Raw genomic sequence first — 25999 nt, forward strand, 5'->3', positions numbered from 1 at the left:
TCAGTGGCTTCCTGCTCTTTTCTCTTTGAAGGGAACACACTGCTCAACTGCTCATGTTGTCAAATGATAAATAATATGCTTCATGATCATGCTCAAATAAAGCACTTTTAAAATGTAATCCTTCTGTGTCATCATTGGAAATATTGAACAATGCTTTATCAACACAGTTTCATTGAGTTTTTTTCCTGTCTTTAATTAAGAGTGTGGAGCCAAGAGGGAACAGATGCAGCAAATGAAAAGGAAGAAAAGGAGAAACAGAGAAAATGTATGTGTGCGTGTGCGTGTGAGTGTGAGAGAGCGAGAGCGTTGCTTTAGTTGACCCTAAATCTTTCAGATTAATACAAACATCTTCTCAACCACACTGTGTTTATCGACTGGACAGGGAAAAGAGCAAAGACTCTCAAAGAAAGAATGGAAGATTAGGACGGAACACTATACAGCCAGTGTTGTGTAAGAGATAGAGAGGGAGGGAGAGAGAGAGACTGAGAGAAAGAGAGAGATTTAAAGGGAAAAGGTAAAGAGAAAGAAAGAAAGAAAGAGTGTGCATCTTCCTAAAGAACACAGCAGATGCGGCTTTTCATCTCTGAACAAGAGGACTGACAGTCAGAGGTAGTCAGGACTGCAGGAGTGGCCATATTGGGACACAAAACCAGCCTGAGTCTATGAGCAGCACACCGTGAACATGACCAATGACTCATGTGTTTGATCACCAGCTGTAAGGAGTAATGCTATTTGCTGTACACTCTGCTGTTGTGTGACGGTGCGTATGGCTACCGTCACAGCAGCGAGGCGCTGCCTACATTTACGAACATTTATGAATGTGCAATTGTTTGCCTATGTGTGTTTTATGTCTGTTTTCCGTACCTGTATGCAGTTTTTATAAATTCGGGAACCATGTCATTCATCATACACACCGTGAATAATATTAGTGCTATTTTCAACCATTACACCTATTTACCCTTTAAAAACATCCATACTCTTTCTTTTTCCGGTAAAAAATGGCCAAGTTACAATGTCTTGTCTCATATGTTCTGTTTATTTAGTTTAATAATGTTACATCAAACTTTCATATAGCATAGTTCATCTTACCGTTGTTCAGTGTCTCGTCTTCTGTTTGTTCTGTTTGTTCTGCGCCAAACAGCTGATTTAAAAGATGCTATGACTTCTGGGTTAATTAAACCGGAAGTGAACCTGTTTTGTTTTTAATAGTTTATGCTGTTAAAATGACTTGTTGGCTATGCCTTTGGGAAGCAAGTGTGTTTGAAAGGTAACCCTACAATTGTCCAGCTATTTGGAGTAGTTTTGCATGCCTGAGACCCCCCTGTATGTTTTTTTGTATATTGGTATGTGCCAATTGAAGGGGCATGTGCAGGCCTAATTTAAGCATGGCTCTTCAGTCTCTCTGGAGAGGAGGTGAGGAGAAGACGCTAGTCTCAGTACCCTCTGAATTTGCAATTGACCAGTGAAAGTGGTCTTATTAGTGAGAGCTGGTGAGATGCAAGTCTTAATTGCTCTCTGAAATTGCCCTTGTGGTTTGAAATTGCCAGTGATTGTGGTTAAATTAGTCAGGTGACTATTTATTTATTTGATTGTTTGTTTTGACTACTAAGTCTATTTATTTTCTGTATTGACAAGTGTTTTTTTTAATTATTATTTCTGCCTTTTGGCCATCATTGGAAAAAAAAAAAAAAAAAGTTTTCGTTCAGTGCCACTCATATGTATGGGAACCAGAGGAGTCAATTTCGTTCAGTGCCAGTTATATATATGGGAACCAGTTAGTTCAGTTCCATTCAAGTGTTTGAGGAGTCAAATTATTTCAGTGCCGTTCATATGAGCCGCCAGCTCCTATGCATTGGTGACACCATACACACACACACTCATTCACACGCACACACTGTATGCTGTTATGTCTGTAGGTTCTATAGCTTAACTGTGCAGTTCAGTACTAAACACTGTATACGTCTCTCCCTCTGTCTGTCTGTCTGTCTGTCTGTGTCCTCTCCCTCCCTCTGTCTGTCTGTCTGTGTCCTCTCCCTCCCTCTCTCTCTCTGTCTGTCTGTCTGTCTGTCTGTCTGTCTGTCTGTCACTCTCTCCCTCACACACACACACACACACACACACACACACACACACACACACACACACACACACACACACACACACACACACACTGGCTGACAGTTATGCTTCCCAGTTCTGGTAAAGATAGTTCAGTTCTTTCTCTCTTCTCTCCCCTTCCAGAGGTTCAGGGATGAATGATGCTAACAAGAAAACAAGTTTATTCAAATGTATTTGTAAATGAAATAAAATAAACTGTGAGGCTGAATAAGGACATTAACCCACACCTTACCTACATGATCCTGCCAGTGACAGGTGTTTAAGTTTTGTTTAAACATTGATTAAACGATTGAAATCTCGAGGAACACCATGTTTCAGCTCTTTTTTGTTTGATTAGTGGCCATGAATATATTCCATGCTGAAAGTAATCAAGTATTCCAAGTCACCCAAAGATCTATTTTGCTTATTTCTTTTTCCTCTTCTACAGTTTTTGTAATTACACTACCTGCCCTACATGATGGGTGACAGGCTTGCACTTTCCCACAACACTGATAACTGAACAACCAGAAATGTCTGGATATGTCTCTATAAATAATCACTAAATAACATATAAAAGAGGGTGTTCACAGACTGAGCCTCATAAAGTACTACTGCAACTGCTACTACTATTACTACCTCCAATTCTAAACATTTCTTTTTTAAGTCTATATGTTTGTAGAGACTTCCCTCCTCTCTGGTATGACATTGCAGTCAATGATTAACATAACATGAGCCCCACCTATCCTACATTATGGGTGACAGGTTTGATTTTCCCACACCACTGATAACCAGATATGTCCTGGAAAATCTGCTATTACTAATTCTGACCAGTGTCCCTGGACTTTATCTAACCTCAAAACATCATGAAATTTCTTACATAATGAGTAACTGAGGCATATAAAAGAGGGTGTCTCAGGACTGATACTAACAACCTTCTACAACTAATACTACTGCTACTACTGCAAATACTACTACTGCTACTACAAAACCACTGTGTGTCAGAGAGGGAGTGATGTTAAAGATGAGGGCTGTCATCACACTGCTGGTGCTGCTGCTCTCCATGTGTGGATCTCAGACTCGGAGCACCCAGACTGAAGTTCACACTGAGAGCCAGAGCACTGGGGCTGCTGCTGCTGCTGCAGTCACTACCCAGCTGGACGTCCCTGCTGAGCTCAGGGAACTCAGATACATGGTGGACAAGCAAGGAATGACTCTGAGCTTCACTCAGTATGAGCTACAGAACACAAAATATCTGCTGAACAAAATAGAGGCTGAAAATGATGCTGTGAAACAAAGACTGGTGGCCAGCGAGACTAAAGTGGAGGCTTTGGAAAGGGTGAATTTAGCACAAGAGGCAGAGGTGACAGCTGTGAAGACCAGACTGGTTGCAAGTGAAACTGAACTGTTGAATCTGAGGAAGGAAGCAGCAGCACAGACAGCTGATCTAAGATCAGTTGCTGAGAGACTGGTAGCCACGGAGACTGACATGGAGCACATGAAGAAAGACACTGCAGCACAACACACAGACCTGACCAATATGAAGACTGAAGTGATGAACCTGATCAAGGAACAAGCAGCACAAGAGGCAGAACTGATAGTGCTGAAGACAAGGATAAACACTGGTGAAGCCCAAGTGGAGACCAGACTGTCTGCCAGTGAGACTGAGGTGGAGAAACTCAAGATGGAACAAGCAGCACAAGAGGCAGAACTGACAGATGTGAAGACCAGACTGGCAGCAACTGAGACTGAAGTAGTGAATCTGGAGAAAGAGATTACAGAGAAACCCAAAGTGGCATTCTCAGCAGGTCTGACTGATTCAGGATACATAGAGGCTGGGAACACTGAGCTGAACTTGGTCTTTACTAGAATCATCACCAATGTTGGACAGGCCTACAGCAACATGACCGGCTTCTTCACAGCTCCAGTAAAAGGAGTCTACTACTTCAGATTCACAGTCATGGATGTACTAAACTCACGCTTGATGTATATCAGGATGTTTAAGAATGAAGAGCAGGTCATGTGGTTGGGACAGTATGATAATGATGGACAGCGCTCCTATTTCTCCAGTGGTGTGACTCTGCAGCTGGAGGTGGGAGATGTAGTTAACATGAGACTCCCTGCAGGCCACAGGCTCTATGATAATTCTGATAACCACAGCACCTTCAGTGGCTTCCTAGTCTTTCCTCTCTGAAGGGAACACACTGCTCAACTGCTCATGTTGTCAAATGATATATGCTTCATGATCATGCTCAAATAAAGCATGTTTAAAATGTAATCCTTCTGTGTCATCATTGGAAATATTGAGCAACGCTTTATCAATACAGATTAATATTTATGGAGTTTTTTTCCTGTCTTTGTCAAAATTTCCAAAATTCCCGAGCTTACATTTACCGGAAATGTTCTGCCCCTTTGCAACCCTACTCTTTACACAATTTCAGGATGCACTTCTGCAACATGCTCGGAGGGCAGTATACCAGGCAGGACTTTGGACGTCATCTGAACAGGCAATGCAGGATGTTCCTCCTCCCACAGATTTCTCATGGTTCCTAGGAGAGAGCAACCACTGGGAACCGGTTTGGATGACTATCCCCAAAGTTTCTACTGTGTGCAGAGAGCTGATTAAGTGCACCTGCAAACAGTGCTGCTCACGTTGCAAATGTGTTAAAGAAAAGTTGAAGTGTACGCCATTGTGTAAATGTGACTGTCCAGAGAGAAAATTGTAGAGCGATTTATAACAGCACATTCCTCATATGATCAGATTTGATGTAAAAAAAAAAAAAAAAGAAACGCGCTCAATCTGTGCCCATTTTACCGCTTTTCTGTGGTTCTGGTACTATAATGCACCTTTGTTGATGCTATTTTAATGATGTTGATGCAAATCATAATTAAAATAGTACAGTACGTATACATATAAAAAATAAAATGCAAATTTTGTTTTAAATGGTGGTCAAATAATTGTTTTGGAATCGAACCACAGGTAGCCCAAATCTTGATTTCGGTCAAAACTAAATAGCTCCTTAAAACGGAAAAGTGAGCAGTTTCACTCTGGTACCCCTTCTAATATCATTTGGTAGGGTATAAGCTAATTGTGTGCCAAATTTCATGCTTTTATCACTCTTGTCACGATCACGTCACCTGACTAAAGCAGCCAGAAGAAACGGTAAAGAAGTATTACACAAAATGGTGAAAGTTGGAAGAAAAGGAAATCCAACATAATAGTGGCATGTTGCCAAGGATGCTGTTCCTTAATGGTAGGCCATGCTCAATGTGACATAAGAAAATGGGAGGTCAACTATTGGGAGAGTTAAGACTATAACTCTGATACTTCCTTGTAACATCAGACTCTCCATGGACAGTCTACCTTTGTTGATCTCCAATAAAGGCATTACTACTCAACGAATCTCTGAACTCAGAATCTTCTTTAAAAGGCTTTATTGTATAATTAGCTGCAGAAATTAACCACAACAAAAACCCACATTAGATTGGTATATATATAAATAAATATATATATATCAGTGCTGTCAGTTTAACGTGTTATTAACGGTGTCGCTACACGATGGTAGTCCTTTGGCGGATAGTAGTCCCTCACATTGCGCATGCGTTATTTTGCGACACTGTCGACTGCTGTCGACAGCGAAGCCGCGCGCGCATGCGTCACAACGACAGATCCGTTTTCAATCATGGAGAAAAGCGACGAAAGCCAGTTTTTTGAAAACATGACCATTTATTTAAAAACAAAGAAGATGTTGTCACAGTGGACAAAACAGATGAGGTGGAGGATCAAAAAGTCTCCCCCCAGTTTCGTTTCATATGTTGACGTAGAGCCTTATGCTGTTAGCCGTTTACAACATAATTAAATATAACATTAAATAAACCTACATTATGCGTTAAGACAAGCCAGATATGTTGATGTTGATGTTGAGCCTTATGCCGTAAACCGTTTGTGTCTGAGCATGCGCAATGTGAGGGACTACTATCCGCCAAAGGACCACCATCGTGTAGCGACAAACGGCGTTAACGCAAACCCATTTTAACGGCGTTAATTTTTTTATCGCGAGATTTTTATTTATTTTTATTTTTTTAGATTAACATTCTTTTTGGCCTCGCAAACTGTGTAGTAGGCTAACGTTACGGTTTGAGTGAAAGGTGAGCGTGATACGGCGAAATGGATGATAAAAAGCTTCTGAATGGAAAGTTTACTTTTAAAAGTTGTGTTGTGCAAAAGAAGCGAGCTTCACTGTTGTCTGAAAATGTCAACAGGCAGCTGGCTGAAAGCAAAGAAGTAGTAGGCTTACCTTTTATTGGTAAACTAACTGTTACGGTTCATTGTTTCTGAAATAAGAGGCCTGACTGCTATGTTCCCAGCAAACTTGAAAAAAAGAAAATATTAAGCCATGGTTTAACTGCACTATAGGCTGAGTCCTTGTTTACCTGAAATGTGCACTTTATAATTTTATTTTGTACCGCCCTGTTTGGCAATGTTGGTTTTCAATAAAATAAAACATTTGCATAAAGCAAGCCAATCCACTTTTTCATGTTGATAAGGGCATTAAAATAAAAATAAAATGATGGAAAAAATAAATAAACGAAGGGACATTTAGAATAGATAAAAATTTGCGATTAATCGCGATTAATTTTGAGTTAACTATGACATAAATGCGATTAATCGCGATTAAATATTTTAATCGTTTGACAGCACTAGTTTAAAGTGAAGTCATCACTTTAGTCAGCCAATAATGTTAGATGTACGTGATGGAACCGAATATTGCTATTCTCCTTGTAACAGACATGAGCTTAGTACTTACATAATTTTGTATCATCTTACTCTGTAACCCATACCCCTGGATGTGTACTCTGTCTTTAGCATCTGAACCCCTTTCCCCCCAGATAGCCTCCTTCCTGCTATCAACAACCTGTTGTCCTCTGTTCTCAACCTGTGGTCCTCTGTTCTCAACCTTTGTCCTTGTTCTCACCCGCTCCCCCACAGATGAACCCCCACCACACTGTCTCCCCTTCCTGCGATTACCTATAAGGTGTGGTCTTACCAACCACCCCCCTGTATTCTACCGGACTGAATGGTATAAATGCCAACATCTTCCTGCAGTCAGGTAGGCCCTCTGAGCAACGGACTTAGTGGGTGACAACGTCTTCCGGTCTGTTTTTCAAGTTTGGTGTGCTCATTAGATTCTACCACATGAGTGTACCACAAACAAGAGAGAAGGACAGTGCAAAATCCTTTATTTTGGGAGAATGGGAAACCTTCATCCCTCCGCTCAAAACATCTTAAATATAACTCATGGCAGTACAATATCTATGCGATTTATGTCATTTGTTATGTAAAGCACAAGACACGTTGCTTTTAACACTCCTCAATGCAACAGTATGCAGCTTCATCACAGGATTGTGCAATGTAAAGGTTTTCATAATTTCCCTAAACACGAATCATTCAATGCCGGAGATTAGTGTATATATATACAGTGTACATGGACATACAGTCAAAGGCACATTTAAATACGCCAAATACACAATCTTTCTCTCTCTCACTCACACACACAAACACACACACATGACATATACACATAGTCATACAGACACATTTGTTCATTAGCTTTAGAATGTATACATTTGGCATTTTCATTTTGAGTATATCAGCTGTAAGCCATGGTTTAACACGAATACACTTTAACACGACGTCGTATTTATGAAGCTGCATAGTTACTGTTGCTATTGGGTGAATGAAATCAACAAATGGAAATTCAAAAGAAAACATTGAAGCTCACACACATACAGTTTAAAGGGGTAATAGAACATTTGTGTCTGACCCTACTATTGTTAAATATAAAACCTTTATTTCTGACTAGAAAGCTAAAAAACGAATCAGGCTATTGCTTAGCTGGTTCTCGAGGAGTTGCCCCCCTTAAAAACAAATTTTATAACTATTATCTAAGGACTGTTACTAGAAAACACAGATTCACACTGCTTTGGCGTAGGCGCTTGACTCTTTCCCATTCACAAAGCAGTTGTACACACGGCATAAAGTTATCATAAAGAATGTAAGAAAATACAGATAATTATCATCAGAGAGCTAGAGCTATCACTTGCATGACAAGACAGAAAGAGGAATATAATACTAAATGAAATGGTTAACTTAATGGTTAACTAAGACATCTTCATAATGTCCAGCCTTGGACCGGTCAAACTCATTAAACACATACCTAAATTGTCAGACTGTACTAATGATAGAGCCTTGATATAGCATTACACTACAAATGATTCCAAGCCCTGTGACTACTTCTGGCATTTAATGTTAAAGATGTTAAGCAGAACAGATCCAGTTTCCATACAAAATTTCCACAGAAGGGCAACTCAAAAAGTTTCCGCAATGTATATGCGTATGCATATTTTTTCAAATTGTATTTAATTGTGCCAAAATATCTAGTAGTCTACCTATATTGTATTATTTACACAATTTACCTCAGCACTTGATCAAGTTTTCAAGTTGCTATGCACTAGTATTGCTGCAGCCAGCCATTACTGCGGTCACTTTTTCACTCACCCTTATAGATTTATGCAAATGTTTTTGTGCATTTTAACAATTTTTTTGAAGCTGAAAGCACTATGATGCAATGCATAAAACTTAAAAAAGCAATACATAGTAATATTTAATTTAAGACCGACTGACATTTTCTTGCGTAACACCTTTACATGTGCTCATTATAATAAGCAAATTACATATTCCATCAAGAGAAACAAATCAATCAATAACTTAATACAAAAAATGAAAGAAAAAAAAACTTTCTTTTATATAACTTTACAAAAAAAAAAAACATCCTTCTGTAAACTAACAGTTCTATAAATACATCTGAGTGCAGTGGCCCTCCCCAGATTATAAGACACTTTTTGGCAGAACCTGACATCCCATAATAACCTGACATCCCTCCTCTACAGTAGCTGCTCGATCTGGTCACTTCAGAACAACATGGTAGCCATCATTACCTTCATCTGTCATCGTGAAGGAATAGATAAAAGTCAATAAGGACAAACCAACGAAGAAGAGATAAGAGTATGCTGTGGAGTAGGCCTATAGGGGAGAGACAGGCTGGACACAGACAGGAAAGGATGTGAGAGTATGTGTGAATCCCTTTGGAGAGGGTCTGTAAATGAAAAAGGTGGATGACGGTGTGCATAGTTCTGTGTGCGTGTGTGTGTGTGTGTGTGTGCATGTTTGACTGAGAGAGTGTGGGTGTGTGCGTGTATGTGTGCGTGCGTGTGTGAGTGTGTGTGTGTGTTTGACTGAGAGAGAGAGATCGAGAGAAAGTGAGGGAAAAGCTGTGGATGTGTAGCTGGAATTGTGATTCCATCTGAATTAAAAAGAGAAAGATGCCAAGGGTCTGTTTACAGTTACCTTTAAAGGTGCTGATGACAAAGCTAGCCTCCTGAGAGAAATTTTGCACCATCTGGGTGAAAGACAAGAAACACAGTGAGACAACTAGCCAGAAGTGCTATCCTAGCACATGATCAGAGCTCAAGTTGCCCCAGTGATGAGGATGTGGAAAGACATTTTTAGCTTGATGATCAGTTACTAAACACAAGCTAGACTGGCTGCACCCTGCAGGATACCCACTCCCAATGACTGACTAATAACTATGGCTGTTGTCCAGAGCTCATTATGGGCTTCACTCCTGTAACATGCCAGGGCAAATTTGCCTCTATGGCACAGCAGAGAGGACAAACAGAACAACAGCAAGCACAGTGGTTTTTGGATGTTCAGAACTTTGGTGCTTCACTTTATTTTCCAAAGTTGGGTTTAAGTACATTTTTTTTATGTACGGAGCTGTCCAGGAGTGTATGTGTAGGTGCCTGACAGTACAAGTTAGCTGGCCTCTCAAATTTCTTTACTCTTTCTTCAGAGGTAAATGAACAAGAACACACCAGAAGGTGGAGCCAGAGAGCTTACAGGAGAAAGGCTTGTCACTATAACCATTTCTCTTCCTGCAAGCTCAAATGCACTGTGTGTGAGTGTGTGTGTGTGTGTGTGTGTGTGTGTGTGTGTGTGTGTGTGTGCGCTTTTGTCAGCCGGCTTGTCAGTCCCTCTAGTGTAAGTCTGGATAAAGTCAACTGAATGTATTAAATGGTAAATGGACTGCATTTATGTAGCGCTTTTCTACTCATAGTTGGGGTTTATTAAAGCAAGTGGGAGTGCTAAAGACTGGGAAGTGGCCACTCCGAGGCCCTAGGCTGGCCGGCTCTGGACTAAACAAGCCCAGATAAGATAAGAGCCAGATGTGGGCCAGATGTGCGCCAGACATGGGCCGGCGCCATTCCCCTCTCTGAGCGGCGGGCTGCCGTGGCTCTCACCTCATCAGTGACCAGCACGTGGATGCCTGTGGGGCCTTGTTTGTACACGTGGCGCAGCTGCCTGAAGGGCACACTGAACAGGACGGCCATCTTGTCCTTCAGCTCGACCACGGTCAGCTCCTCCAGGAAGAGAGCGTGGTACACTAAAGGCAGAGAGAGGATGGACAGGCATGAGACTCTTAAACTCATGAAACAAGGGGACAACACAACAGCAAACAGTGCAAAAGTCAAAATCAGTGAGTTTAAAGCATCAATGAGTTTAAAGCATCAGTCTGGATAAAATTGACACTGATCAGCGTGTTGAATTTGTATTAATTTGAATATTAGAATTTACATGCTTACTTCAGACCCTGGCTTTTTTTTTTTTTTAAATGTCAGGTATATGTTGTAAAAGCAAGACTTTCACGACCTCAGTGACAAACAGTGTGTTTGTTTTCCTGCCCAAATCCCTTTTTTCTCTGGCTAATGTATTCTCTCGTTTTAATGAGACAGGGAAACCTAAGAGAGGAGACAGCTGGACAGGTGCCGCCCCACCTTCGCCCCCTCCTCCTGGTTTGGGTGTCTGCTGATTGAGGGCCTGCTGCTGTGACACGTAGATTGTGAGGCGCGGCTGGATGCACCTGATGGAGGAGCACACACGTAGGAACACGATGAGCACCGTCATTCGGGAAGGAGAGAGATTTAGAAGGAATTTTAAGGGTTCCTCTAACCCTTCAGTGAGTAACATTTTGTGGCATTTCCAAACAGTGCTATTACACGGCTGATCGCTAACTTATTGAAATGCCTTTTTATTTCATGTTGATAAACAAGCATCTGGTCATTGACTTGGGGAGAGACTCACCTTCCTTTAATGGCATTAAACAGTCGAATCCCATCAGCTGGTCCACAGATCTGAATGAAATCATCTCTGCTCAACTTCAGCAGATCTGCACCTATGATGGTTATACACAAGCCATGGTCAAAGTTGGCTGCAAAATGTTGATTGCACACAAAACATCATGTCAACAAATCAAATGTGACTCGTTAAAGTTACAGCTGTGTTTCCAATATCTCTCTCATCACAATAACACTTCCAAGTCCTGTTTTTGACTTTGTTGTGTCTGCCATGCCTGATATTTTTGTATATTTCACTAAACTAAAAACAATGAGGCAAAAGTGGCATTTATTATTATATTCTAGAATACCTCAGCAATAATAAAATGAGAGTAAACTGAATGTAATCAAACAAGTTTTTTATTAAAATTAAATCTAAACATACTCTTACAAAAAACTAGTTTCAGAGGTGCTCAGACTTTGTACAAAAACACATTGTAAATATTTTGGAAGTTTTCTTTTGTACTCTGAACCTTGAAAACATATGTTATATCTCCACATAGGTGAGTTTAGCATTCAGAAAGTGTTTCTGGTTTCTATACTGATTCTAAGTAATTTAGCAAGTGACACTTTCTTCACCTAACCCACAATGAATATTGATGAGTTAGGTCTGAATGTACCTGCGATTGCCACCCCCCATTGTCACGTCCTATGGCCCGTCTGTCAAAGCCAATGGCTTGTGAACATGGATGACGTTCTTTACGGGAGCGTAATTACTTCACGGGAGCCTAATACTAAATTCTGTGCAGACAACAAACTCCAAACACAGACGTTTGTAGCCTAGTAAAATTAACTCTGAGTATGATATGTTTTTTTACTGTAGAATAGTCTTAGCGACATGAAGTAATTTATATGATTCAAAATCGCCTTGCCGAGTTGACGGTATTCGCCTACACTCAGAACTCCGAGCATAATATGACATGCGTTTTACTCCCTATAAGTTAATCAACAGCATTGTAGTGAAATGGGGTTTTTTCAAAGTAGTTGTGGCCACGTCACAACCCAATAGCGATCGCCGATTTACTATGCATTTATCATATGAATAGTTGTAATTTGCTAATGGGTGGGCCATCACCGGTTGCTTTCACCCTCAGAGAGAGAAATTTGCAAGGCTTAGGCACTATTCTCTTTACAAAGTGCTCATTTATGTCTTAGTTTCGAAATGCATATATTTGAAAAGGAGAAGATTCAGGGTTTCTCAGGGTGTTATTGTTATGTCTGTAGGACAAAAACTTGCGGAGCTTTTAAATTCAATTGCTAAAAATAGCTCCAACTGCCCCACGGGGCACCTCCGGGTTGGAAGGGTTAAGCCAAGCCAATACTCGGCACATTCAGGGTAGCTGGTTCTGTGACTGCACCAGCTTTGATATGTTAACCATGCAAAAGTAACAAGTCTGTGTTAAAAAAAACTGTCATTTCACTTTTTGACCAAAGCATTCCAGACAATACCCTTGGGTAAAATACTACACTTTTTATAATTTTATTTTAAATTTAGTTTTGTGGGCGACAGCTCGAAAGCGGTTTTACTGTCAAAAATTATCATATTATGCACTGCTATGCGGTACATGTAGTTTTATTTACATTTCCAAAAACCTTCTCTTCCTCCCCCTCTATTTCACTCGTTTACCTGAGAAACTGACGAACAGCCGGCAGAAGGGCGAGAACCTGTTGCTGTGCAGCCACTGCTGCGTGTCCTGGGGCGAGGTCGAGGGCAGCAGGTGCTACAGGACAGAAACAAGAAGATCCATTGAAATGAGATCAGATGCTGTCGGTAGACAACGGGTGGTAAGCAGACGATGGGTGGTAACAGGAAGTAATTCTGGTCTCTGATTGGTTAAGACTGGTCAGGTGACTGCTCTTAACCAATCAGAGACCAGTTAACACCGATCGTCTAATAGGCTAAATCTTTTAGGCTTATCTAGCCTAAATAGATAAGAGATCAGTTGTCTTCAAACACACGCCTAAATAGATAAGAGACCACTTGTCTTCAAACACACGCCTAAATAGATAAGAGACCACTTGTCTTCAAACACACGCCTAAAAAGATAAGAGACCACTTCTCTTCAAACACACGCCTAAATAGATAAGAGACCACAGCGTTAGCGCTGACACCAGCCGTGTCCAGTCGTACTTACGTCAGAGCAGCCGGGCAGGAACACCTCCCCCTGCTGGCCTGGAGAACAGTTTCTATGGGCGCAACCACAACAGACAAAAAGAGAAATGAACAACAGGCCGGGTTCATTTAGCATGAGAGGGTGTTATTTTAACGGTGCCAATCAGGAAAGATAAGGAGAGGTAGTGGGCCTACTGTGGCCTGGCTAAAGGAGCAGAGACTCACCCTTCTGGGAAGCTGAAGGAGGTGGGGGAGCTCTGGTAGACAGGAGAGGGAGTGCTGCTTGTGCTGTTCAGACTGGGAGTCTCAGGCCAGGGGGAACACTGAGGAGAGGACAGGAGGCAGAGGCACACAGGGAGACATGGAGAGTCATGAGGAGAGAGGGAAGGAGCGATGGAAATGGAGTGAGAGAAAGAAAGAAAGAAAGAAAGAGGAGAGAAGAGACAGAAAGGGAGAGGGAGGGAGACAGATTGGTTATTGTTTATACACATTTCTTGTGGTCCGAGGCTTCCCTAATCCCACATTCTCCATCGAAGGTTTCCTTGGCTGCGCAGCTAGGCCCCATAATAAAAGCCTCTGAGCCAACGGCAGCCTGAGAGAGAGTCCAGTCCATCATGGTTACTCTTTCACCAGGGCACACACACACACGCATGGCGGCCCCTGAGCAAAGACACACACATTGCAGATGGCTGGATGGCCGCCCCTGGTGGAACTGGGCCCAAGCGGTTTTGTCAGAGTGCTGGGGGGGTGGGGTGGGCGGGTTAGCGGGTTAGCGGGGCGACAGCCGTCACCAGTCCCAGCTGCTTCAATCATTAACGCGCTGCCGCTCAGCGTGTCAGTTAAACACAGATAGCGCACGGCCGGGCCAGCGGCGAATAACACAACCCATTAACTGCATGTGACGCAGTGACCGACATAAGGCCCTGTCTGGGTTTTCTACTTCAGTGTCTCAGCCGAGTGGACGTGTCATCTCAGTGAGCAGGCTGCTTTCGTTTTATTCTGAGGCAAACCAGCCCGGCCCCCTCTCAACCAGCCCCACACTGGAATCCTTAGTGTTCTGCACACTGCCCACTGAATTCTACAATATTTAAGAATACCGATTCCATGGCATTTCATATAGGTTTAATTTAATTCTGCTGTTTTCTACGCTGCTCCCACTACATTCTGCAAGTATCTCAAACTCATTGCATAGCCTTTCAACTCAGTATCAACAAATAATGAATACATTTGAATACCAGCCTTGCTACAGTTTGCTACACAGTTATTTAAAGACCCCCTCTGGTGAAAAAAGTTCAACCTGGTTAACATGTTAACATATGGTGGTTTTTATATGATAGATGATATGTTTATCAACAGCATGGTTGAGTATATCTCCACCTCCACCAGCGTACCAACGACTCACGTCTCAAAAACACGGGAATCAGACGGCCCGGGTTTCATATGTCACAAACCCAAGGAACTGTCTAGAGGGAGTTTCAAAACGTTTCTCCCTAAGGGCAAATCTGGATGTTTATCATTCTAATCTAGTTAAGTCAGAGCTAGCAACTGGGACCAATGTTTATCTAACATTAGTAACACATTATTAGCTGGCTGATTAGCTGTGACAGTCAAGCCGAAGGCAGATAGATAGAGGCGGGACTAATTTGCATATTCATAGATCCGTGAATACTAAATGAGGCAAAGGTGTCGATCTACATCCAAGCCCTTTCAAGGCCATGAGAGGGATTTCAATACCAACATCAAGAACTCACAGAGCTGTAAAAGAATATTCCAGACCTCAATAAAAGTCCCACTAAGCTCTAATACTTACATCTGTAAGCATGGTGGTTTCATAGGAGGGCTGATATTTCTCTTTGTCCTGAAGGGTCTTCTTCTCAATCTTATCACGGTCTGTCTTCAATTTGCGATCCGCTCCTTTAGGCTTCAAGGGAAAACAGAGATCTTTAGGACAGACTCAGTGATTCACTTTTAGGACAGACTCAGATTTGGAATCACTACTTTGCCTCAATTCACACTTTCATTCACACAGACATACAAAACATCACACACAGGCAATTAAGATTCATAGGTACAAATTATTAGGCTGATTAAATGGTGGACACATCTCTGTGAAGTCCCTGGGAACACTTTATTTGGATGGTCCGCCTACAGAGACTTCACAGATGGTTTGTTGAAATTCAACTAATTGTTCACTGAACATCACCCTAACCAAACACAACCCCTAACCTTGACCATAAATTGTAATTAACAGAGTTTCAACAGATAGTTAGTTTATAATCTGAGCATCTGTAGATAGTCTATAGGGCATCATCAAAATAAAGTGTGTTTATAATCTGAGCATCTGCAGGTAGTCTATAGGGGGCCATTCACATAAAGTGTGTTTATAATCTGAGCATCGGTAGGTGGTGCTTGTTTGTGTGTGAGTGTGTATGTGTGTGTATGTGTGTGTGTGTGTGAATGTATGTGAGTTTGTGTGTGTGTGTGTGTGCGTATGTGTGTGTGTGTGTGTAGAAGAAGAGGCTCACCTTGAAAACCTTGACCTGGCAGCTGGAGGAGTGTACATGCTCCAGGTACTCCCCGTGCCCGTTTGAGCTGAACGTGTCGATCTGGATCCGGAAGGGCACGCCCTTCTCCCCACCATGCTTCCTGGCAGTGAACTCGGTGCTGATGCAGTTGACCTGCGCGGAGAAAAACAACACGATATTGAACTGCAACACACAATCGGCCATAGCCTGGACCATCGAAAGTAATCAATATTGAAAGCCTGTGTTGTCATCGTATTTGCATACAACGAAATTGGGATATTAGTGATCATTTCTTTCTGTGACCCCATTCACTACCCTGCCGATAGCATCCCAGACTGTAACAGACTAAGTGTGCAAAGCAAAGAGAAACAGGATTCATGTAATTGACTGACTTCACGATTTAACTTCACTTGAGTTGTGATTGTTTTCCTGGCGCTGTGCAACACAACTGTGGTCCAAACCATCGCAGCAGAAGCTCCAGAAGAGGACACACACAGTACCTGAATGAACACGGAGGCGCTCTTGACAGGATCCCAGACGAACTCAATGGTGTTGAGCTGCAGAGGGTGTGCACGAGGCTCCACTATGCCCACCGAGAGAGGGACATCTAGACAAGAACATGCCGGAAACAAATCCTTTTAGGAGACTAAATGCATGAGGCATCGTGATTCAACAGTGGGGTTGTCACATTCACACTAACCCCCAAATCCTTCAATCCAACTCCATTCCACATGTACAAAATGTCAAATTAAAAAACAAAAACAAAAACAAAAACAAAAACAGCTCCTTGGCTCATAGCTCACCAATGTCTAAGATCCTGTCTCCGGGCCGGTTCCACCGCCACCCTTCCAGGTGTTGGTGTTCGGTGTACTGCAAACGCCGGTCGTGAAACACCACGCGCACCACGCTCTGGAAGCCAGCAGGCACAGAGCAGAGGCGCAGAGGCACAGAGGCAGAGCGTTAGCCAAACAGGGGTGCAGTGGACAGACACTGGGCATCCCACAGTTTGCTGTTTGCGGTCGAAACCACACAGCAAGCTCCGACATGCCACCAGTGGAGGCTCTGCACAACAGTGCAGAGTCTTACAGAACAGATCAAAAATGCTTTCACAGTTGGAGACATTTCATATATATATAGTATATATATACACCTATACATGTATTGATTTTGTTTTATTTTAAATATTTTTTTAACATCTAAAATTCAGATGTGATTACTACATTGTTATGTACATATACAAATTTGATCATTTCAGAACCTGCAAAAAGGACTAGCTAATTGCCATAAAAGCCATTACACCTGGCCGCCCTGACAACAGGAGTTCAGGGCAGTCTTGGCCTGTTTGAAGAGATGCCACCCGGTCGATTCTTGTGTCGTTAGGCTGTTTGACTAAACACCATTGGAAAAAACGACCACGCCGAACAGCCTGACGGCAAAGAATTCTCAAGAGGGCAAATAAACCAAGATGTAGACACAGTCCCAATCAAATGACTCATTATTTCCAAAGCAGCCTCAGAATGGTTTTTAACGGTTTTTGTACAGCTGTTCTCCGAGGCCTGCACTGAAAAAAAATAATGAGTCATTTGACGTAACTGAGCCTTTAGTCAGCCAGATGCCAAGGAGGCTACACATCTAATCACATACAAGTACAAGTAGAAAATTTCACCTATGACAGAAACAGCACTGTCTAATCTGGTCTCACTATGCAGGGATTATTCATAAAAGAATGGCATCTTGAGTCATTTCTTACTTCCATTGAAATATTTAATGTTGCCTAACATATGGTAACCTACATTATTATCTAAACTTTTTTTGTCTCTTTAAAAAAAAAAGAAGAAATCCAGGGCTTAGTGTGTATTTGCTTTTATCACATAAATATATACGTAAAGCTGAAAAAAAAGCAGTTGGAGTTTAAGAAGTGAAGATGACATAAGTTTATGAATAAGACCCAGCAGTATGTCCGAAAGCAGAACTGTGGCAAGTTGAACGGGTTCAAGAGGAAAGCATGTGGGGAAGACAGTGGTGTGGGTGTGTGTGGTATCAATAGGTGTAAGCTGAACGTGTTGGGTGATCAAGATGAAGAAAAGTGGAGTGATTGTACCAAAGTCTTCAAGGACGGCACCCAACCCCCCCCCGGAAGTGTTGAGAGGGTTGAGCAGTCACCTGTGTTGTTGACAAACTAGGAAATGCATACACAAACAGATAGACAAAAAAGGTCACATCAAGGTCAAAAAAGACATACACACAAAACCTTTAACCTACCTTTACACATTTGCTGCTTAAATCTGTATACTCCACTAGTTTTCTGTTAAGCATACGGATTTCGTAGGACTGACCTACAGTACATTAAAACAAACCTCATTAAAATCAGTCAGAAATAGATGGGCATGTGTAGATTCAAGTGAAGATTTTACCTAACCAATTTTAAACCTCTGAAAACCCCATTTAAGAGGCCCCTACCTAGAGGGTCCATTTACCAAATCTAAATCAATGGTTCTGAATTGTTAAAAGTCAGTAGTTGTTTAGATATGTGTTATCTGGATGTAATCTGTACACTTATATGAGAGACCAGGCACAGTTGTAACACGAGGACAGTTGTAACTTGCTTAATTTCTCAGCTCACATCCAATGAAATGTGATGAAACTCACAGAATACATGTGATTGCATCAGCATGCTACGTTCAAAATTGCAGCTTGTGTCTCAATCCCTGTCAAAATTATAGACTGAAGTCGTTTTGTAGGGTAAATTTGTAACTTTTAAAGTTTTTAACAAAATTTTGACTGCACAAATAATACAGGAACACAAGGTGGTTGTGATCAGTGATTTCCAAACTAGATACTAGTATAATTATTAGCTGCACACAATGTGTTATATTCCAATTATCTTATCAAATATAAGGTTGGTTGGTTGGGGACAATTATAACATTACAATCGGTTACAACCAGCACGCAAAGCTAGCAAGTGAAATAGGCTGTTTTGCGAAAATGTGACACCTTTGATTTGTAAGGTACTATTTCCCGTAGCATTTTGAAAACAAACCCTTTAAAGAACACAACTAATCCACCACTAGTTTGGTTAAGTAATGCATGACTGTTACTGTAAACTTGACTTAACCCCTTCAAACTGGCATGTTACAATTTTCATCAGGCACAGTTACAACTGTCCCAGACACATTAAGAAAATGAGAGAAAAAGTAAGGCACATGTGCTTGAATTAGTGAAGTAAATATAGAGACAAAAGCTGTGTGTTGCATATACGTTAAATTGAAAGGTGTCACTTATGACGATTTTTTGCAACAAGCAAAAAAAAAAAAGCAAAAAGTGTTACAACTGTACCTGGTCTCCCCTACTGTGTGTATGTGTATATATATATATATAAATATCTTCAAATATATGTATATGTAAGTGTACATATATTTATAATCTTATAAAATTGAGGTTCTTATAACAATAGGTAAACAGCGCCCATAAGAGGTCCCTGTAGAAGAAGAAACTGAAGTTATTGTGACACAATGAAGCTGTCCAATCACATTCACTCCCCCCATCTGTGTGATACAGTAAGCTGTCCAATCACATTCACTCCCCCCATCTGTGTGATACAGTAAGCTGTCCAATCACATTCACTCCCCCCATCTGTGTGATACAGTAAGCTGTCCAATCACATTCACTCTCCCCATCTGTGTGATACAGTAAGCTGAACAATGCTGAAACACTGGCTGGTGGCCATGCATGTAAGTCTGCTGGTGGTGACTCAAGTCAGGATGTATAACATGTCTAAGAAAGAAGTCCAGTACTTAAGCCTGTAGTTAAAAGCACACTGTCCAGTGCTGTTATATTAAGAGTGAAGTGTTCTGCACTGGACTAAGTCAAGATGAAGAAGAAAGAACCAGGGGGAGTTACAGTCAGGTTATGTTTCAGACTAAAGATCAGACCGGCACCTAAGATAGACTATCTATCTGTGTTGTTGTTTTTTTTTTTTTTTTTTGGGGGGTGGGGTGGGGGTGGGGGGGCTCTAAAGATGTGATATATGAAATGGAAGGGGTTTCTAAGTAGACAAGCTGAATGGGGCATGTGTAAAGGGCATGGGACCTGCCACTGACTGATAAGTAAGATAAGCATGACGAAGGAGAAGGGGAAGGGGAAAGCAATCAAGGCATCAAGCACTTGTTCATTTTGAACCCTCTGTCAAAGCACTTCACTTCTACCTCTGGTTAACTCTAAGAGGATTAAATGCTGCTACACAGCTTGCAGATAGAGAGGCGAGTCACTTGACCCCAGTGTTGGAAAGCTCATCATAATCATGTCATTGCCAAGAAATTGATTATACGAAATTATCTCTCTCTCTTTTAATCACTGGGTTTAAGTGTCTCGATCGAGCTTGGGACAACTGGTAGGCTGCAATTTTTTTTTTTTTTAACTTTTTTTGTAAACTAAGGAAACAGATCACCAAGTAGGCCCAAGCTCCAACTATTCACACTTTCTAACCAACAAGTCTACGCTACCTGTGGATATCACACTGAAATAATATAATAAGTAGCTACCTTGGTTGAGATAGGTGAGAGTTTCGTCTTGGTGCTTTACCGCCGGAGAAGTTGCCGCACAGAGAATATACTGAAAAGGTGACATGTTAATGGCATTATTCTCTGACGTCTGCCGCTCCTCTTCGTTTTTCAGGAACGGCGCCAGAGCATCTCTGAGGAATGATGACAGGTTGTTATCCAGAAGTGTGACGGACAAGTTAACTCTCAACAGACATGGATCGATGGAAGTGTCCGAATTGCCAATTAGATTTTTTTTTTTGAAAACCCTGCTAACCATGCAAATGTCAATAGTTAATTGTAAATATGCCAAGTCATGAAAAACCTGTCAAAGATGGCCTACCCCAGAGGGTAAAGGTTTTAAATGGCCACGGCTAATTCAGGTCAGGCGAAAGCAAGACAGCAGCGTAAAATTGTGTTGGCCACATGAACTTGCCAGCCAAATAGGCTTAAATGTTCAAATAGGCAAACTGCCGAAATAACTTTGATATCGACAGTTTCATTTGACATCCCATTTCAATGAGCGGTAGGCTTAATTAATAGAACTTAAGTCAAATATGTTGTCCGAGTATTAGACTGTATGGTTAGGCTCAACAATATGGTTAATTAAATCAGTGATGGCAGAAGTTGTCCACTTCATTTTCGACAATTTAGTAATTTTGCCATTAAACTTACCTAATATAATTCGCATGTGAACTGTGGTTGTAAGTCTCAGGTTGAGAATGCCAAAACAGCATGTTCTCCAGTTCGGCGCAGGTATCCAGGGCAGGAGAGTGAAGGGAGGTATTTGCGCCTTGATACGGCTCCAGGTGAAGCTACAGTAAGACTGAGGGAGATTGCTCCTCAGTGCGCTTTTATCTGCGGCATGACGCGCCACTTGATTAGCATACCTTAGCTGACCTTTGAGAAGTACACGACAGTCTTACAGGCTACCCACTGTCGGCCCACCTGGATTAACATGTATGCCTGTATTTCAAGCCATTAATATGAACCAAAGAGGTCAAGTCTGAATTTCTTGTTGTGGGCACATAAATAATTTTGGATCAAGCACTCTTGAAGCAATAAGCTTAATATTGATGACAACTAGCGTACGGGTGTTTCGAGAGAGCGTCATTATTTTCAAATTAGGAAAATGTTCCAATTTCCAAACACGACAATTGCACCAACTAAAATCTAGTAGGCTCAACTAGCCTACGTGTATAAACGAAGGTGTGTTGATATTTCTTGGTCGTTATGCAACTTACGGTATGTGTGCGTTATGGAGAGGTGGGGCGAGCGCGACCTACTCCGCGTGTCACCTCCTTTCCTGCCCCAGCGCCCGCCACATCTGTTGTGTCAGGGCGAACTGGAGTTTCAGCCGGTTAATATTAACACTCACAGCATAACTCAATGACTTGACACTCCTGACGAAAGCAGAGTGGTTTTCTCAAGTCGCTTTGGACAAAAGCGTCCGAGAAATACCTGACCTTTACCTTTTCACCTGAACGTCGACGATGAGTTAGAGTGCAAAGCAATCAAAATTTTCAGTATAAATAAAGAGTCTGACATAGTTGAGAATATCACAAAAAAACATCACATAAACTTTCATCATTGTTTATTTCTAGAGCAAACAAATGTATATTGTTGCAAATCTATCACAGGTGGATTTCAACCCCCCCTCCCCAAATCTGTACAGTCGCCATGATAAACAAAGAAAAAAAAGGAAGTTACATTTTAAATACACATATGAATAAGGAAACAAATCTCACACAAAAACACAAAAAAGTAAAGATCTACATGCGTAGTGAACAGATTGTTAGGAAAACCATTTCTGCAACCAACAAATCAGCAAACGATGGCAAACCCAAACCTCAAAAAACCACCATTGCCAAATGACTGTTGGCCTTCCCTCACTTCAGTACGAACAGGTTGGATTTCAAATGAAAAAAAAAATAATGGTCCTATGGAACAAACTGAAATACTTGACTGCCACATTCCATTTTTTACCTTCACATCACAGCCCAAAGAGGAAGAATCAAACGGACAAACTGAACCGCGTGGGGAAAAAGAACAGAATACTCTATTGCCAGATTCTACCAAAGGCACAAACACACTGGGTACCCTCGCCAAGCCACATGCTGTTCACAGCACTACATGACAGAAGGGGCGCTTTGCAGAAGGGCACGATGGGAGCTCAGATGGGTCCTGTCCAGAAGTGGTCCAGGCTGACATGGATGCTTGTTTTGGTCATCTTACTGGGCCCCTATTAGCAATAGGCTCTACATTTACCTCACCCCGCCCCTCGCCCAAAATAAGAGTTAACAACAATAGTAATAATAATAATAATAACAATAACAATAACAATAATACTGTATGTACAGGCTGGCCAGACAGCTGAAGAGAGTTCCAGCAGCGCAGACAGGGCCAGTGGCGGAGACACACCAGAGTCACGTGGGCCCAAACATGCAGGCTATCTGCTGACGTGCAAAAGGACTGAGACATCCAACTTCTTTTTCTTCTTTCTTTCTCCCATTTCAAGTTCATGACGAGTCTCTTGGTTTTGACTTGTGTTTTGTTATCGTCTCTCTCTCTCTCTCTCTAGAGGGAGACTCAGTGAGTTATGTACAAAGGGGGGGGGGGGGGGGGGCTGTGGTTCAGAGGAGTGCGGGGCTCTTTTGTTTGGCAAAAGGGAGTTGGATGTCAAGGGCAACAGAACTTAACAGTGTCATAATGGTCCTTTTCCATCTCGCATCGAGCTGAGGCAACAGAATTTCACATTTGGAAAGAGAGAGAACGAGAGCGAGAGCGAGAGAAAAGAGATGGGGGAGGGAGGGAGAGAGAGGAGCAGCAACAACAGAGAGAAATGAAACAGCACTGTGACTAATATGATTGTAAGGCCTCTCAGCTTGCCGCCAGCGCCTCACCTGTGTCACCTGACCTGGGACATTCATCTTATAGACAGGTGTGTGTGGGTCTAATGCAGTGGAGGTGGTAGCTGTGTCTTCAGCAGGTGCACAGTCATCTCTTTGTGTGTCGCGCGCGCGCGAGAGAGTGTGTGTGTGTGTGTGTGTGTGTGAGAGAGTGTGTGTGTGTGTGTGTGTGTGTGTGTGTGAGTGTGTGTGAGTGTGAGTGTGAGTGTGAGAGTGTGAGAGTGTGTGTGTGTGTGTGTGTGTGTGTGTGTGTGTGTGTGTGTGTGTGTGTGTGTGTGTGTGTGTGTGTGTGTGTGTGTGTGTGTGTGTGTGTGTGTGTGTGTGTGTGTGTGTATGTGTGTGTGTGTACCAGAGAGGTTGTGGCCAAGACTCACAGTGAGCAATAAAAAGACCCAGAGTCACTTTGGGGCTCCATCTTACTATGAGTCTCCTCACTGTTCATCTCGATGCTGTCATTGTGTTGTTGTTGTTGTTGTTGTTGTTGTTGTTGTTGTTGTGACAGGCTTCAGCACGTGCCTGGTTGCTGATTGTAGCGCAGTGTGTGGTTGAGTTGGACCGGGCCGGCACTTTTAAGAACAATTTTGGGCTGGAATCGTCCGCAGTCACAGAAAAAGCTTCTGTTCGCATCGCAGATTGTCTTTTCACTTTTGATACACCTTCAATGAAGGCCAAGGAGACTCATCTTTTCTTGTGTTTTTGTTTCACAGGTTTTTATAAAACAGAACAAAAAAAGACTACATTCTTCAGTAGTGTTGTCCTTGCTTGCTCCATTGTGGCAATGTGGCAATGTGCCATTCATTCAATCAATCAATCAATCAATCAATCATTCATTCATTCATAAACTATGGAAGTCAATCTGATTAACTTACAATCAGAATAAAATAAGTCTTAAAACCCCAAATTACTTAGTGTCAGCAAGCCTTCATAATGAGTGACATAAAACTTAAAATTATATTAATAAGAAACTTTTTTTTGCAACATAAACCGTGGGCTAACATAACCTAAGGTTGCTTAAATTATTATTAACTTCTTAAATAAATTTCACAATTCTAAATACGAACATTACTACTGTCAACCTTAACATTTTTGGTAGTCTTGGTACTCAAAAGGGTTTATTTGAGTCTGTCCCATGGCCCTGTCTGATCACGTAACTAGAAATCACTGGCCCAGCCAAATGATCACAACCTCTCCCAGACAAGCCTTTTCATTTCTTAGTTTCTCTCGGGGAAAAAAAAACACCTCGAACATAAACTAAGGTGTCTTGAGAAAAACAGCACTTAAGGGAATTTTTTCTCTCCATGTTGGCCGGTCAGAAACCTAACTAGACCACGGCCGCAGGCTTGCAGTGGAGTAAAGGATGCTTTGAAAAGGCTTTCTTTCTTTCAGCTAACAAGATCAAAAGGCCATCTTTTCTCTTGGCCAATCATTTACAGTAACAGTAGGCCTGCTGGCAGAGGGGAACGGACGAAGCACTTCACCTGTGGAGTATAAACCCAACTGGATGAAGAGCTTCACCTGTGGAGTATAAACCCAACTGGATAAAGAGCTTCCACCGCAAACCCTACCATTAGAATCTCCCTAGACATTCACAATATCCCCTCCCCCCCCCTCAAAGAAAAAAAAATCATGAGAGACTTTGAACAACAGTGAGAAAGAGAGAGAATACTATACTGAGCATTGCTTAGCTTAACACAGGTGCTTAACACAGAAAACCATTAAAGTTTGTGATGGGGCTGATGGTGCAGAAAGGGGTCTCTCTGAGAGAAGTGGGGGGTGGGGTGGGGGAGGGGGGGGCTGCTGCCTGTCAGAGAGCAGAAAGGAGGGGAGAGAAGAGGAGAGGGGGCTCTGGAGGAGGGCAGGAGGAGGTACTCTTGCCACCCCACCCCCTAGGGAAAAAAATAAGTAAAAACTCTGAGGGCAGCAGGGTGTGGCCTGGAGAGTCTATGTTAGCGCCGCAGGCCGTCCTGTAATGGCTAGCTGTGCGACGACACGTCCGACGAGCTGCTGCTGTTGCTGTTGATCGTCTGGGCTCTCTTGATGTACAAATTCAGCAGCTTCATCTGTGGGAAGACACACACACACACACACACACACACACACACACACACACACACACACACACACACACAAACATACATACGTATGTACACACACACACACACACACACACACACACACACACACACACACACACACACACACCGAAAAGTGCAAAGATTAGGACGAGGCAAAACCAACAGCTGTCAGAGTCACTTTGTTTTAACAGGGCTGCTGATTGCCTCAGAGTTAGCAGTGAGTGGAGGGCACCTCATGCTTAATTAAATCAGGCACGCATACAGAACCCATTGTCTCTAGGATACTCAAGGTGTGTGTGTGTGTGTGTGTGTGTGTGTGTGTGTGTGTGTGTGTGTGTGTGGGTGTGTGGGTGTGTGGGTGTGTGGGTGTGTGTGTCTATGATACTCAAGAGCTGAGAGCTCACGGCTGTGTTTGCCTTTGGGTCTGTCAGATGCAAATCGGGACTGCAGAGCTGCCCTGCGGTGGGGGTTTAGGGTTTGGTGTGTGTGTGTGTGTGTGTGTGTGTGTGTG

The 25999-nt window shown here is 42.2% G+C and overlaps 3 protein-coding genes across 7 annotated transcripts in view; 1 reads left to right on the forward strand and 2 right to left on the reverse strand.

The window, feature by feature from the left end:
* Window positions 1-3286: 3286 nt before the first annotated feature.
* Window positions 3287-4288, forward strand: LOC116222813. The gene is made up of 2 exons (XM_042709310.1): window positions 3287-3730; window positions 3821-4288. The coding sequence occupies exons 1-2, from the start codon at window positions 3287-3289 to the stop codon at window positions 4286-4288; spliced, it is 912 nt and encodes a 303-aa protein (XP_042565244.1).
* Window positions 4289-7318: 3030 nt separating this feature from the next.
* Window positions 7319-23130, reverse strand: tfcp2l1 (transcription factor CP2-like 1). Of its 5 annotated transcripts, none has more exons than XM_031582335.2 (15): window positions 21180-21704; window positions 20508-20659; window positions 18229-18302; window positions 16770-16875; window positions 16467-16573; window positions 15967-16119; window positions 15252-15362; window positions 13667-13764; window positions 13464-13515; window positions 12956-13049; window positions 11297-11387; window positions 10954-11075; window positions 10456-10598; window positions 9503-9554; window positions 7319-9178 (listed from the first exon to the last, which is right to left on the reverse strand). In XM_031582335.2, the coding sequence occupies exons 1-15, from the start codon at window positions 21239-21241 to the stop codon at window positions 9096-9098; spliced, it is 1500 nt and encodes a 499-aa protein (XP_031438195.1). In that variant the 5' UTR covers window positions 21242-21704; the 3' UTR covers window positions 7319-9095. The 5 variants fall into 5 exon arrangements, with proteins under 5 accessions (XP_031438195.1, XP_031438205.1, XP_031438215.1 ...); XM_031582345.2 differs by having other exon boundaries at window positions 7319-9099; window positions 21180-21696; XM_031582355.2 differs by having other exon boundaries at window positions 7319-9099; window positions 10990-11075; window positions 21180-21689.
* Window positions 23131-23694: 564 nt separating this feature from the next.
* Window positions 23695-25999, reverse strand: part of LOC105894199 (CLIP-associating protein 1-like) — a 46507-nt gene continuing 44202 nt past the window's right edge. Inside the window, exon 36 of the mRNA XM_031577645.2 lies at window positions 23695-25473. Within this exon, the coding sequence (XP_031433505.1) occupies window positions 25387-25473 (87 nt within the window). The 3' untranslated portion in view covers window positions 23695-25386. The remainder of the gene's footprint in view (window positions 25474-25999) is intronic.

The sequence above is a fragment of the Clupea harengus genome, chromosome 2 (genome assembly GCF_900700415.2).
Source record: "Clupea harengus chromosome 2, Ch_v2.0.2, whole genome shotgun sequence".
Classification (NCBI taxonomy): domain Eukaryota; kingdom Metazoa; phylum Chordata; class Actinopteri; order Clupeiformes; family Clupeidae; genus Clupea; species Clupea harengus.